This window comes from Chlorocebus sabaeus, chromosome 28 (assembly GCF_047675955.1).
Source record: "Chlorocebus sabaeus isolate Y175 chromosome 28, mChlSab1.0.hap1, whole genome shotgun sequence".
Lineage (NCBI taxonomy): Eukaryota > Metazoa > Chordata > Mammalia > Primates > Cercopithecidae > Chlorocebus > Chlorocebus sabaeus.
The window spans coordinates 8,710,442-8,724,956 of NC_132931.1; the positions used below are offsets into that span (position 1 = coordinate 8,710,442).

Sequence of the window (14,515 nt, forward strand, 5' to 3'; positions counted from 1 at the left end):
CACAGGCTGCACACCTGTGATTTGAGATATGGAGGCAACCCCGAAAAACCCCAAGGCCCAGCTCAGTGGGTCTCTCTTCTCTCTGGAAGAGCCCTTGACTCCTACAAGATGACCAAGCCCCCTTGGCTCAGCACAGTAGCACCCCTTTATCAGTCATTTATGCCAGTAGGAAAGCCTGGGTAGGTAACGTTGTAGGAACATGAGAAAGTCTTCCCTTCACTCAAGTCACTCAATCGACTCTCTCTTCAGTACCCAACGCCATTCTAGGCAATGGGAATGCAGCAGTGAATAAAACCAGCAAAATTCTTGCCTTTTCTGGGACACTATAGATGTCCCAATGGAGTTGACATACTGGAACAGAAAGAAACAATTTAAAAACAGGCTGGGCGCAGTGGTTCACACCTGTAATCCCAGCACTTTGGGAGGCCGAGGCAGGCAGATCATGAGGTCAGGAGTTCGAGACCACCTGGCCAATATGGTGAAACCTTGTCTCTTCTAAAAATACAAAAATTAGCTGGGCGTGGTGGCACATGCCCATAGTCTCAGCTACTCAGGAGGCTGAGGCAGAAGAATTGCTTGAACCCAGGAGGTGGAGGTTGCAGGGAGCTGAGATCGCACTCCAGCCTGCACTCCAGCCTGGTTGACAGAGCGAGATTCTGTCTAAAAAAAAAAAAAAAAAAAGGCTGGGTGTGGTGGCTCACACCTGTAATCCTAGCACTTCGGGATGCCAAGGTGGGGGGATCGCTTGAGACCAGGAGTTCAAGGCCCGCCTGGGCAACACAGTGAGACCCCATCTCTACAAAAAAATGAAACAATTAGGTGGGCTTGGTGGTGTGTGCCTGTAGTCCCAGATACTTGGGAGGCTAAAGCTGGAAGATTGCTTAAGCCCAAGAATTCAAGACTGCAGTGAGCTATGATAGAACCACTGTACCCCAGCCTAGGTGACAGAGCAAGACACTGTCTCTAAAATAAATATATGAATAAGTCATTGAACGTTCCCAACACAAAAAAATAAAAGTTTGAGATGACGAATATGCCAATTACCCTGATCTGATTACTATACATTCTATGTATTAAAACATCACTATGTGTGCCACATGTATGTACAATCATTGCCAATTTAAAATTTTTTTAAGTACAATGAAACGTAAATAAGAAAAATATAGAATATTGTCCGATAGTGTTAAATGCTAAGCAGAATATAAAGTATTAAAGGGGCTGGGCGCAGTGGCTCATGCCTGTAATCCCAGCACTTTGGGAGGCCGAGGTGGGCGGATCACAAGGTCAGGAGATCGAGACCACGGTGAAACCCCGTCTCTACTAAAAATACAAAAAATTAGCCGGGCGCGGTGGCGGGCGCCTGTAGTCCCAGCAAATTGGGAGGCTGAGGCAAGAGAATGGCCTGAACCCGGGAGGCGGAGCTTGCAGTGAGCCAAGATCCGCCACTGCACTCCAGCCTGGGTGACAGCACCAGACTCTGTCTCAAAAAAAAAAAAAAAGTATTAAAGGGAGACAGGCCATTGTGGGGTAAGAAACTGCTATTTATTTTATTTTATTTTATTTTATTTTATTATTTATTTTATTTATTTTATTTTATTTTATTTCAAGACAGAGTCTGGCTGTGTTGCCCAGGCAGAATGCAGGGGTGTGATCTCAGCTCACTGCAACCTCCACCTCCTGGGTTCAAGCGATTCTCTTGCCTCAGCCTCCCGAGTAGCTGGGATTACAGGCGTATACCACCACACCTGGCTAATTTTTGTATTTTTAGTAGAGACAGGGTTTCGCCATGTTGGCCAGGCTGGCCTCGAACTCCTGACCTCAAGTGATCCACCCGTCTCAGCCTCCCAAAGTGCTGGGATTACAGGCTTGAGCCACCGCGCCCCAATTTTAAATAGGGTGGTCAGGGAAAGACTCACTGAGAGCAAAACCTGAAGGCAGTTAGGAGTAAGCCATGTGGATGTCTGCAGGCATGTTCCATGTACAGGGGGCAGCAAGTGCAGGAACCCTGAGGCAGGGGCATGTGGTATGCAAGAGCTGCCCTGAGGGGAAGAGAGGGGATGGGGTTAGGAACAGCCCAGGCTGAATCTCCAAGGCCAAGTCTGAAGGGCTCTGAGCTTGGTGAAGAAGGGGGAACGATTGTCCAGGTGTGTGAGCCAGGGCTTTAAGGGTAGTGTTTCTGACTTCCCAACTTTTTTTTTTTTTTTTTTTTTTTTTTTTTTAAAGACAGGGTCTGCTCTGATGCCCAGGCTGGAGTGCGGTGGTGCGATCACAGCTCACTGCAGCCTCGAACTCCTGGGCTCAAGTAATCCTCCTGCCTGAGCCTCCGGAGTAGTAGCTGGGACTACAGGCACACGTCATCACACCTGGCTAGTTTTTAAATTTTTTGTAGAGACGGAGTGAGCCACCACTGTACTCTGTCCGGTCTGACTTCCCACTTTTGCCGAGATCGAATCTTTCACCACCATTTCATTAAGGTGTACCTCAGCCCTGACTAGGGCTCAAAGGGAGGGAGGACAAGGCTCGGAAAGGGGAGAGGATTCAATGGGAGGAGGGGGGACTCCTGGGAGGGGAGAGCAGCTTAGCTAAAGTCATGCAGGCTCACGGCCAGCGATGGGAACTGGAGGGAGAGCTGGAGAGGAATTTGAGCTTAGTTAGGCTTAAAGGCACCTTTTGGGTACCTTTGCAGGCAGTCCCTGGCTTCTGGGCCCAGCACCTCCTGGGCTGGACAACCCCACCGCCCGGACTCAGGCCGAGCCTGTGCGACGTGTGTGCCGGACGAGCAGAGCAGCAGGTGCGCGGCTCCTGCAAACAGCCGCGGCCACGCCCACCGTGGCCCTCCCCGCCCCGCTGTTCCGGGGTGATTGGCAGCGCCCCCATCCCCACGCGGCCAGTGCCAAAAGAGCCCAAAGTGGTGAGGAGGGAGAAGCCCTGTCAAATTCTTTGGGATTTGCACCCCAAGCCCCTGACGCATCTCATCCTCGTTTTTACCCTGGCGAATTCATTCCCGAGCAGAGAGGGACAAGGACCGAGGGCCGAGGGCCGGGGGCGGTGGCAGGTCCCGCCCTTCCTTGGCAACTCCCCTACCTCGGCGTTGTGGCCTGCGCGGGGCCAAGTCCTTCCTCCCAGGACGCTCGGTGAAGGTGGGAGGCAGGGGCCACGTCACTGTCCCCAGGCCCTGGAGAGCGCTGCTCCGCCCCTCCCGCCCCCAACGGAGCGCTGGGCACTTAGCTAAGACGCACCGGCCCCAGCCCAGGGCCAGCCCAGTCGCCGCCGCCCGCCCACAAAGCCACAGGCAGGTGCAGGCGCAGCCGCGGCGCTAGTGTGTGGAGCCCAGCCGTTAGCGCGCGCCGTCGGTGAGTCCGTCCGTCCGTCCGTCTGTCCGTCGGGGCGCCGCAGCTCCCGCCAGGCCCAGCGGCCCCGGCCCCTAGTCTCCCCGCACCCAGAGCCACCCAGTGAAGCAGGCTTTGCCGCGGCAGCCATGTCCATGGGCCTGGAGATCACGGGCACCGCGCTGGCCGTGCTGGGCTGGCTGGGCACCATCGTGTGCTGCGCGCTGCCCATGTGGCGCGTGACGGCCTTCATCGGCAGCAACATCATCACGTCGCAGACCATCTGGGAGGGCCTGTGGATGAACTGCGTGGTGCAGAGCACCGGCCAGATGCAGTGCAAGGTGTACGACTCGCTGTTGGCGCTGCCGCAGGACCTGCAGGCGGCCCGCGCCCTCATCATAGTGGCCATCCTGCTGGCCGCCTTCGGGCTGCTAGTGGCGTTGGTGGGCGCCCAGTGCACCAACTGCGTGCAGGACGACACGGCCAAGGCCAAGATCACTATCGTGGCGGGCGTGCTGTTCCTTCTGGCCGCCCTGCTCACCCTCGTGCCGGTGTCCTGGTCGGCCAACACCATTATCCGGGAATTCTACAACCCCGTGGTGCCTGAGGCGCAGAAGCGCGAGATGGGCACGAGCCTGTACGTGGGCTGGGCGGCCGCGGCGCTGCAGCTGCTGGGGGGCGCGCTGCTCTGTTGCTCGTGCCCCCCGCGCGAGAAGAAGTACATGCCCACCAAGGTCGTCTACTCCGCGCCGCGCTCCACCGGCCCGGGAGCCAGCATGGGCACAGCCTACGACCGCAAGGACTATGTCTAAGGGACAGACGCAGGGAGACCCCCCACCTTCACCACCGCGAGCTGGAGCGCGCACCAGGCCATCCAGCATGCAGCCTTGCCTCGGAGGCCAGCCCACTCCCAGATGCCAGGAAGCTCCCTCCCGCGCAGGACTGGGAGGGGGCGGCTCGAGAACTCTTCCCCAGCAGCCACCAATTTTCGGGCCAGGGAGTCGACTTCCGGGCCCAGGGACCAACCTGCATGGACTGTGAAACCTCACCATTCTGGAGCAGGGGGCCTGGGTGCCCGCCAATACTTGACCGCCCCGTCGAGCCCCATCGGGCCGCTGCCCCCATGCTCGCGCTGGGCAGGGACCGGCAGCCATGAAAGGGGGCACTTGATATTTTTCAATAAAAGCCTTTCGTTTTGCACTCGCTGGAGCCTCCTTGTTCCGAGCGCCCCCACCTCCCTGCAGAGCGCCCCCTCGGGGCGGCCTTGGCTGGATCTCGCTCTCCCAGACGGAGCTTAGAGGGAAGGTGGGGGGTTGTAAACTGAGCTCGGTGATCACGGAGTGGTCACTCGCCCGCTCCCGGGGGATTCGCAAGGCAGCCTGTGCGGCCAAAGCCAAGGTCCAATCTAGGAAGCAGGCATGCGCACTTCCCGCCCCTAGGTCTGTGCTGGGAGCCGACAATACCCCACTTATTCATGGCTCGGGATGGGAGGGGGAAGGTGGCAGAGATGTGCCCGTGGGTCTGTGCTGGGAGCCGACAATACCCCACACATTGGGAATCTCCCGTGCGCCTTGTGAAAGAGTGCATTCCGTACTGCCATTTCCTACTGGAAAAAAGAAAACAAAAAGACCTATTGTTTGGATAAAACACGCTACCAAAAGTAAAATCGGGCCAAATCTTCTCACCTGGGGGAGAGATGAGAAAGGGGCCCTATCTCCTTCCTAGGAACCTCAAGGGAGGGAAAGAGAGAGGACTTAGAAGGCGCATCTCAGAGGGGCTTGAGGCCGGTGCTCGCTGGCTCACTCCCAGAGGACGAGGTGGGAGGCTCGCTTGAGCCCAGGAGTTCGAGACCAACCTGGGCTGCATAGCAAGACCCCATCTCTACCAAAAAAAAAATATATATATACATATATATATATATATGTGTGTGTATATATATATGGCTGGGTATGATGGCATACACCTGTGGTCCCAGCTATTCAGGAGGCTGAAGCAGGAGGATGGTCGAGGCTACCTGAGCTATGATTGTGCCACTGCACTCCAGCTGGAGCCAACAGAGTGAAACCCTGTCTCAAAAACACAACGACAAAACACACACACACACACACACCCCAGAGGTGTGGTTGAGGTAAACAGTGTGGAGAGGCACTGGTGCCTTGGAGAAAACACAGGAGATTCAGGCAGCAAAAGGGGCCTAAGCCCAGGCAGGGCGACTTGGTGGGGGCGAGATTCAAATGACTGGATGGAACACAACCGGAGACAGGAAGTATCAATGAAGCCCAGGAGTCCAGCAGAGGCCAAGTCGTGGAGAGTCCTGTATGTGGGATTACGAACTTTGAAACGTACTCTGGGTGTAAGGAGTCATGAAAGGGGAAGTACCTGGTCACATACTTTTAACCTCTCCAGCAGCCCCTGCGGAACTGCGACTCAAGGAGAACGATAAAGGAGGGGAACCACCTAACAGGATATGCCGCCATCTTGGAGTGAAATGATGGTGGTCAGAAATTAGGCAGGGGCAGGGAGTGGGGACAGAACCTGAAGGGTGTTGTTAAAGTGGGCAGGACCCGGGAGCCATTTGGTTATGCAGGGTGAGAGAGGTGAGAATCTAGCAAAGAAGACTGGAATCTGGGAGTTTCCACCTTAGGTCACTGATCGGATAGTGGTACATTTACCAAAATAGAAGACCAAGTTTCTCAGGGAAGATGATGGGTTCCATTTTGAGTGTATAGAGTTTGGTGAGGCCGGGACGTGGTGGCTCAGGCCTGTAATCCCAGCACTTCGGGAGGCCAAGGCTGGAGGGTAACTGGAGCCTAGGAGTCTGAGACCAGCCTGGGTAGCATAGTGAGACCGCATTTCTACAAAAAATTTAAAAATTAGCTAGATGTGGTGGTGCATGCCTGTAATCCCAGCTACATGGGAGGTTGAGGTGAGAGGTTTACTTGAGACCAGGAGATTCAGGCTGCAGCGAGTCAAGACTGCACCACTGCAATCCAGCCTGGGCGACAGAGTGAGATCTTGTCTCAAAAAAAAATAAAAATAAAAATAAATAAATAAATAAATAAATAAAAATAAATGTAGAGTTTGGCAAGCCTGGAGAACGTCCTGGCAGAGACGTCCAGGAAGTAGGATGACGTCTAGAGATCTCGTAAACCTGGAAGTCGTTAGCATAGGGATGGCAACCGAAACCAGGGTAGGGGAAGAAGTCAGTCTAGAAACTCACAGAACAAAAAGAGTTTCAAGGAGGTGGGCGTGGGCAACAGTGTCTGAGGCTGCAGGAGTGGTCAGGCAAGATGAGACCTGAGGAATAGCCGCGGAATTCACAGTAGCCAGGTGGTCATTGGTGGCCTTAGCGAGAGGCATGGAAACGGAAACACTAGATGGAAAAGGGAGTGGGAGGCGAGAGTTGAAACGGGGAGCTGTAGACAATGTGTGCAAGAGATTTGCATAGAAAAGGAATTGTGGCTGGGAGCAGTGGCTCACGCTTGTAACCCCAGCACTTTGGGAGACCGAGGCTAGGCCACGTTCGGGGGTAGCTTGAGCCCAGGAGTTTAAGACAAGCCTGGCCAACATAGTGAAACCCCAGCTCTACTAAAAATACAAAAATTAACCAGGCGTGGTGGTGGGCACTGTAGTCCCAGCACTTTGGGAGGCTTACTTGAGGTCAGGAGTTCGAGACCAGCCTGGCCAACATGGTGAAACGCTGTCTCTACCAAAAAGATTAAAAATTAGCCAGATGTAGTGGCACATCCCTGTAATCCCAGCTACTTGGGAGGCTGAAGCAGGAAAATCACTTGAACCCAGGAGGAAGAGGTTGCAGTGAGCTGAGATCGCACCACTGCGCTCTAACCTGGGAAACAGAGAGAGACTCTGTCTAAAAAAAGAAAAGAAAAAAGAAAAAAGGCCGGGCACAATGGCTCATCCCTGTAATCCCATCACTTGGGAGGCTGAGGCGGGTGGATCACAAGGTTGAGATCAAGACCAACCTGGCCAACATGGTGAAACCCCATCTTTACTAAAAATACACAAAAATTAGCCGGGTGTGGTGGTGGACGCCTGTAGTCACAGCTACTCAGGAGGTTGAGGCAGGAGAATCACTTGAACCCAGGAGGTGGAGGTTGCAGTGAGCCGAGATTGTGTCACTGCACTCCAGGCTGGCGATAAAGCAAGACTCCCTCTCAAGAAAAAAAAAAAAAAAGTAGGGGGGAATTGTGGCCGGGGGCAGTGGTTCATGCTTGTAATCCCCGCACTTTGGGAGGCCGAGGCAGGAGGATCACCAGATGTCAGGAGTTCAAGACCAGGCTGTTCAACATGATGAACCAGTTGCAATGAGCTGAGAGCTCACCACTGCACTCTAGCCTGGGCAGCAGAGCGAAACTCTGTCTCAAAAAAAAAAAAAAAAAAAAAGATAAATAAATATTTTTAAAAACGTTTTTGGCTGCAGCAAAGCTAAAGCAAAAAGGGCAAAAGATCCCTGTGGCAGCTAGCTGGGACTACAGGCACACACCACCATGTCCAGCTAATTTTTTTTTTTTTTTTTTTTTTTTTTTTTAATGAGACAGTCTTGCTCTTGTCACCCAGGCTGGAGTACAATGGTGCCATCTTGATCTGGGCTCACTGCAACCTCCACCTCCTGGGTTCAAGCAATCCTCCTGCCTCAGCCTCCTGAGTAGCTGGGATTACATATGCCCACCACCATGCCCGGCTGATTTTATTATTTTTTGTATTTTTAGTAAAGGGGGTTTCACCATGTTGGCCAGGCTAGTCTCAAACTCCTGACCTCAGGTGATCTGCCTGCCTCAGCCTCCCAAAGTGCTGGGATTACAGTCATGAGCCACTGTGCCTGGCCAATTTTTGTATTTTTTATAGAAATGGGGTCTCACCATGTCGCCCAGGCCACTTTCAAATCCCTGGCCTCAAGTGATCCTCCTGTTTCGGCCTCTGAAAGTACTGGAATAACAGGCATGAGCCACCGCACACAGCCTAGATTTCATGACAGAACATTCCACTTAACTCCAGAAATTTCCCCTCCAAGTAAGAAACACCAATGTGTAGTCACCCCGATGATCCAAGGAAGAGGAAGTGGGTTACTATTAATAGCAAGTGAGGCTGGGTGTGGTGGCTCATGCCTGTAATCCCAATACTTTGAGATGTCAATGCAGGTGGATCACCTGAGGTCAGGAGTTCAAGACCAGCCTGGCCAACATGGTGAAATGCCGTCTCTACTAAAAATACAAAAAATTGGCCGGGCACAGTGGCTCACGCCTATAATCCCAGCACTTTGGGAGGCCAAAGCAGGCGGATCACGAGTTCAAGAGATCAAGACCATCCTAGCTAACACAGTGCAACCCCGTCTCCACTAAAAATAGAAAAAATTAGCCGGGTGTGGTGGCAGGCGCCTGTAGTCCCAGCTACTCAGGAGGCTGAGGCAGGAGAATGGCATGAACCCGGGAGGTGGAACTTGCAGTGAGCCAAGATCGCGCCACTGCACTCTAGCCTGGGCGACAGAGCGAGACTCCATCTCAAATAAATAAATAAATAAATAAATACAAAAAATTAGCCGGGTGTGGTGGCTGGCACCTACTCAGCTACTCCAGAAACTGAGGCAGGAGAATCACTTGAACCCAGGAGGCAGAGATGGCAGCCAGCACTTTGGGAGAGGCCAAGGTGGGCAGATCATGAGGTTGGGAGATTGAGACCATCCTGGCTAACATCGTGAAACGGCATCTCTACTAAAAATACAAGAACAAAAAATTAGCCAGGAGTGGTGGCGGGCACCTGTAGTCCCAGCTACTTGGGAGGCTGAGGCAGGTGAATGGTGTGAACCCGGCAGACGGAGTTTGCAGTGAGCTGAGATCACACCACTGCACCCCAGCCTGAGTGACAGAGTAAGACTCTGTTAAAAAAAAAAAAAAAAGTACCTTCACTTTATGATAGTAAGTGTAGCTTTGCTTGGTCGGTCTCTGTAAGATTCTAAGAAAGGACTGGGTGTTTGGATTACTCTCTCCTCAGCAGATTTCCCTTTGGGAACTGCTCTTCTAGTCTCTGGAGGGAGTCAGGGAGAGTGAAACTGATTATGCAGGCACCAGGAATGATTGATGGAGATGGGTCCTGGAGAGAGTTTGAGAAAGGGGATGAAGGCAGCCTGGGCAACATAGTAAGACCCCAACCCTATAAAAAAATTAAAAATTACCGGGGCATGGTGGTGCATGCTTGTAGTCCCAGCTACTAGGGAGGCTGAGCCTGGAGGATTGCTTGAGCCAAGGAGTTTGAGGCTGCAGTGAGCAATGATGGTACCACTGCACTTCAGCCTGGGTGACACAGCAAGACAAAGAAGGGAAAGGGGAGTGGAGGGGAGGGGTGGGAAGGGGAGGGGAGGGGAAGGCCGGGTATGTTGGCTCATGCCTGTAATCCCAGCACTTTGGGAGGCCGAGGCAGGCAGAATCACCTGAGGTCAGGAATTCGAGACCAGCCTGGCCAACATGGTGAAATCCCATCCTACTAAAAATATAAAACTTAACCGGGCGTGGTGGTGGGCGCCTGTAATCCCAGGTCCTTGGGAGGCTGAGGCAGGAGAATTGCTTGAACCTGGGAGGCGGAGGTTGCAGTGAGCCGAGACCACGCCATTGTACTCCAGCCTGGCAGCAAGAGCAAAATTCTGTCTCAAAAAAAAAAAAGAGAAAGAGAGAAGGATGGGAGAGAGAGAGAGGAGAGAGAAGGGGACAGGAGGGGGGGAAGTTGGGGGAGAGAGAAGAGAGTGAAAGTGAGAGAGAGGAAGGAAGGGAAAAAAGAGAAAAAGAAAGATGGGGAGGGAGAGAAAGAGAGAAAAAAGAGAGAAAGAGGAAGGGAGAAAGGGAGGGAGGGAGAAAGGAAGGGAGAAAGAGAGGGAGGGAGAAAGGAAAGGAGAAAGGAAGGGAGAAAGGGAGGGAGGAAGAAAGGAAGGGAGAAAAGGAGGGAGGGAGAAAGGAAGGGAGAAAGGGAGGGAGGGAGAAAGGAAGGGAGGAAGGGAGGGAGAAAGGAAGGGAGAAAGGGAGGGAGGAAAAGAGAGAGAAAGAAAGAAAGGAAAGAAAGAAAGGGAGGGAGGAAGAGACAAGAAAAAAGAGAAGGAAAAAATAAAGAAAGAGAGAGAGACAGAAAAAGAAAGAAAAAGAAAGAAAGAAAGAAAAGAAAAGAAAGAAAGAAAAAGAAAGAAAGAAAGAGAGAGAGAGAAAGAAGAGAGAAAGAGTAGAAGGGAGGGAAAGAGAAGGGGAAGAAAGAGAGGGAGGGAGGGAATGAGGGTGAAAGGATGAGGCTGGAAAAGGGGTAGGGTTAGGGGGCTTAAAGAGAAGGGGGCTTAGAGATGGGAGGGGGCTCAGTGAAGGGGCTGGGCTTAGTGAGAAGGAAGGATTCAAGAAGGAGGTCACCTTAGACAATGAAGGGGCTTAGGGATAGGAGATGAAGGGGAGGGAACCGAGAGGAGGTTTCTCTGGGCCTGTCTGGGATGGGATTTGCAGGCACGGGCAGAGGACCAAGGGGTTGCATCTGCCTGCACCCCCAGCAGTCCCTGACCAAGAGAGCCGGGAAGCCGCGGAGGCAGGGGCAGGGTTATTCATTTACCATCAGCTTCAAGAGGGCAGCCTGGACGCCATCCCTCCCAGCTGCACTATGAGGCCCAAGTATCAACTGCCTCCTTAGCCCACCCCAGCATCCCCAAGCCAGGGGAGCCCGCTGCCAGACCCTGGGGTGGTGCCACATGAGAGATGGCCACGTGTGGGAGATGGCTAGGTCGTGGGAAAGTCCCTAGGTTTCTTCAAACTGCACACCCCGGGGAGTCCCCTGCCAGGCCGTGGGGTGTGCCACACGAGAGACGGCTGAGAAGCTCCCTGGGTTTCTTCAAACTCACAGCCCTGGAGCCGTCTCACCCATCTCCCACAGAGGTGCCGCAGGCTGCCCGCTCTTGCCACACCTGTTCCAGCTCTTCCTCCTGCCAGACCAAAAGCCAACTGCTTTATCAAACAAACACAGCATTTATTGTGGCTCCCTCAAGGTCTATGGCTGGCCTGGAAGAACAGATAGTACCTTCCTTCCCCCTCCCATACCAGGATTGCCCGAAAGGTCACCCATGCTGAGACAAGAACACGCCGCAGAGCCAGGAGACAGCTACAGCACGGACGCCCAGTACCCACTGCGGGGCCTTGACCAAGTCACTTGCTGCCTCTAGCTCATAACTATAAAAGAAGGGGTATTGGCAGTGGCTCACGGTTGTAACCCTGGCACTTTGGGAGGATCACTTGAGGCCAGGAGTTCAAGACTAGACCGGGCAACAAAGCAACACCCTGTCTCTATAAAAAATGCAAAAATTAGCCAGGTGCGGTGGTGCACACCTGTAGTCCCAGCTACTCAGGAGGGTGAGGTAGGAGGATTGCTTGAGCCCAGGAGGTCAAGACCACAGTGAGCCATGATCGCGCCATTGCACCCCAGCTTGGGTGACAGAGCAAGACCCTATCTCCAAAATCAAAAAAAAAAAAAAAAAAAAAGGAGGTGGTGCTGGGCACGATGGCTCAGCCCTGTAATCCCAGCACTTTGGGAGGTCGAGATGGGCCTGAGGTCTGGAGTTCGAGACCAGCCTGACCAACATAGTGAAACTCTGTTTCTACTAAAAATACAAAAATTAGCCGGGCAAAAATTACACGCGCCTACAATTCCAGCTACTTGGGAGGTTGAGGCAGGAGGATCGCTTGAACCCGGCAGGCAGAGATTGCAGAGAGCCAAGCTGACGCCACTGCACTCCAGCCTGGGTAATAGAGCGAGACTCAGTCTCAAAAAGAAAAATAAATAAATAAAATAACCAGTCCCTAAACTGTCAACCTTCTCTTTATGTCAGGATGCATCCACCTCTCTTCTCCACTCGCACTGCCGCGACTCCAGCCAGGACACCACCCTCTTTCTGTAACCCCCTGGAGAGGGTCTCTGGGCTCCCTCCTTACACTTCCAACACAGCTATGCCCCTTTCCAAGACATCAGTCACAGCGCAATCCTGAGTCTGACCACGTCACCCCCCTACTTAAAATCCTTCAGGCCCTCTACCCCCAGATAGCCCTCCAGATCCCACTCAGACTTCATGCCATGCCTTAGGAGCCCCTGTGAGCACAGGCCATGCTCGCCTGTTCCCACCCGTGTTGCCCAAACTGCCCTTCCACATCCCAGCCACCAAGTCCAACCCCACTTGACATCCTTTCTCTCCTCAAAAACCCTGCACTCTCCCCCTGCACTCTCCCCCTGCACTCTCCCCCCTGCACTCTCCCCCCCTGCACTCTCCCCCCTGCACTCTCCCCCTGCACTCTGCCCCCTGCACTCTCCCCCTGCACTCTCCCCCCTGCACTCTCCCCCCTGCACTCTCCCCCTGCACTCTCCCCCCTGCACTCTCCCCCTGCACTCTCCCCCCTGCACTCTCCCCCCTGCACTCTCCCCCCTGCACTCTCCCCCTGCACTCTCTGGACCATAGGCTTCAGCACAAGTTCTCCCTTCTTTGTCTCTAGAAAAAAAATACAGTCTCGCACTGTCGCCCAGGCTCGAGTGCAGTGGCACAATCTCAGCTCACTGCAACCTCTGCCTCCCGGGTTCAAGCGATTTTCCAGCCTCAGCCTCCTGAGTAGCTGCGATTACAGGTGCATGCCACCACACCTGGCAAATTTTTGTATTTTTTTACTAGAGACGGGGGTTTCACCATGTTGGCCAGGCTGGACTCGAACTCCTGACCTCAGATGATCTGCCCACTTCAGCCTCCGAAAGTGCTGGGATTACAGGCGTGAGCCACCATGCCCGGCCCTCTCTTCTTTTTTTTGAGACAGAGTCTCGCTCTGTCCCCCAGGCTGGAGTGCAGTGGTGCAATCTCAGCTCACTGCAACCTCTGCCTCCCAGGTTCAAGCGATTCTCCAGCCTCAGCCTCCTGAGTAGCTGGGATTACAGGCACGTGCCACTGGGTCTGGCTAAATTTTGCATTTTTAGTAGAAGTGGGGTTTCACCATATTGGCCAAGCTGGTCTCAAACTCCTGATCTCAGGTGATCCTCCCGCCTCGGCCTCCCAAAGTGCTGGGATTACAGGCATAAACCATTGCGGCCGGCCACAAGTTCTCTCTTCTTGGCAGTTTATCCTACCTCACCCCACTCTACTTGCCAAGCTTAGAGATCACTTTATAGACTGGGCCTGGTGGTTCATGCCTGTAATACAAGCACTTTGTGGGGCCAAGGTGGGAGGATCACTTGAGACCAGCCGGGGCAACATAGCGAGACCCCCATCTCTACAAAAAATGTTAAAAATTAACTGAGCATGGTGGCAGGTGCCTATAGTCCTAGCTACTTGGGAGGGTGAGGTGAGAGGATCGCTTGAGCATATAAGGTCACGGCTGCAGTGAGCTATAATTGTGCCACTGCTCTCTAGCCAGGCCAGAGAGTGAGATTGCTAAAAAAAAAAAAAAAAAAAAAAAGAGGGTCATTCAGCCGGGTACGGTGGCTCACGCCTGTAATCCCAGCACTTTGGAAGGCCAAGGCAGGTGAATCACTTGAGGCCAGGAGTTCGAGACCAGCCTGTCCGACATGGTGAAACCCTATCTCTACTAAAAATACAAAATATTAGCCAGGCATAGTGGCATGAGCCTGTAATCTCAGCTACTCGGGAGGCTGAGGAGGAGAATCGCTTGAACCTGGGAGGCGGAGGTTGCAGTGAGCCGAGATTGCACCACTGCACTGCCTGAGTGACAGAGTGAGACTCGGTCTCAAAAAAGAAAAAAAAAAAAAAAGAGGTCATTTCACATCTCAGTTGAGAAAGGTTCCCTGACTCCTGTGCATGTCGCATCTAGGACCATACGATGCCATTTGTTACACTGGTCCAGAATCACCTCTTCGCTTATCTTTCCTCTACCCCCAGACCATCAGCTCTGTCAGGGAGAGGCCCCAAGCATCTTGTCATCCTCAGTATGCCCTGAGCCTAGCAGAATGCCCTGCTCAGAGCTGATGTTCTGTAAAGGGAAGACAAGGCCCACTCCCATCATGCAGTTTGGAAAAGAAACTAATTATGTCTTACATGCAATCAAGGAATAGCAGATTGGTTCCAGAAGAGTTCAAAGGTCATAGAGGGGTGTAACAGTCTAAAAAGACTTCATAGACTAAGCCTAGAGTAAGTAGGGATTTTTTATTTTGGTTTTGATTTT

At 53.0% G+C, this 14,515-nt stretch overlaps 1 protein-coding gene across 1 annotated transcript; it reads left to right on the plus strand.

Annotated features, from left to right (window-relative positions):
• Positions 1-3,036: 3,036 nt before the first annotated feature.
• Positions 3,037-4,529, plus strand: CLDN3 (claudin 3). Its single transcript, XM_008018333.3, has one exon. It carries the CDS (start codon positions 3,479-3,481, stop codon positions 4,139-4,141), a length of 663 nt encoding a protein of 220 aa, XP_008016524.1. The 5' UTR covers positions 3,037-3,478; the 3' UTR covers positions 4,142-4,529.
• The last annotated feature ends 9,986 nt before the right edge of the window (positions 4,530-14,515 follow it).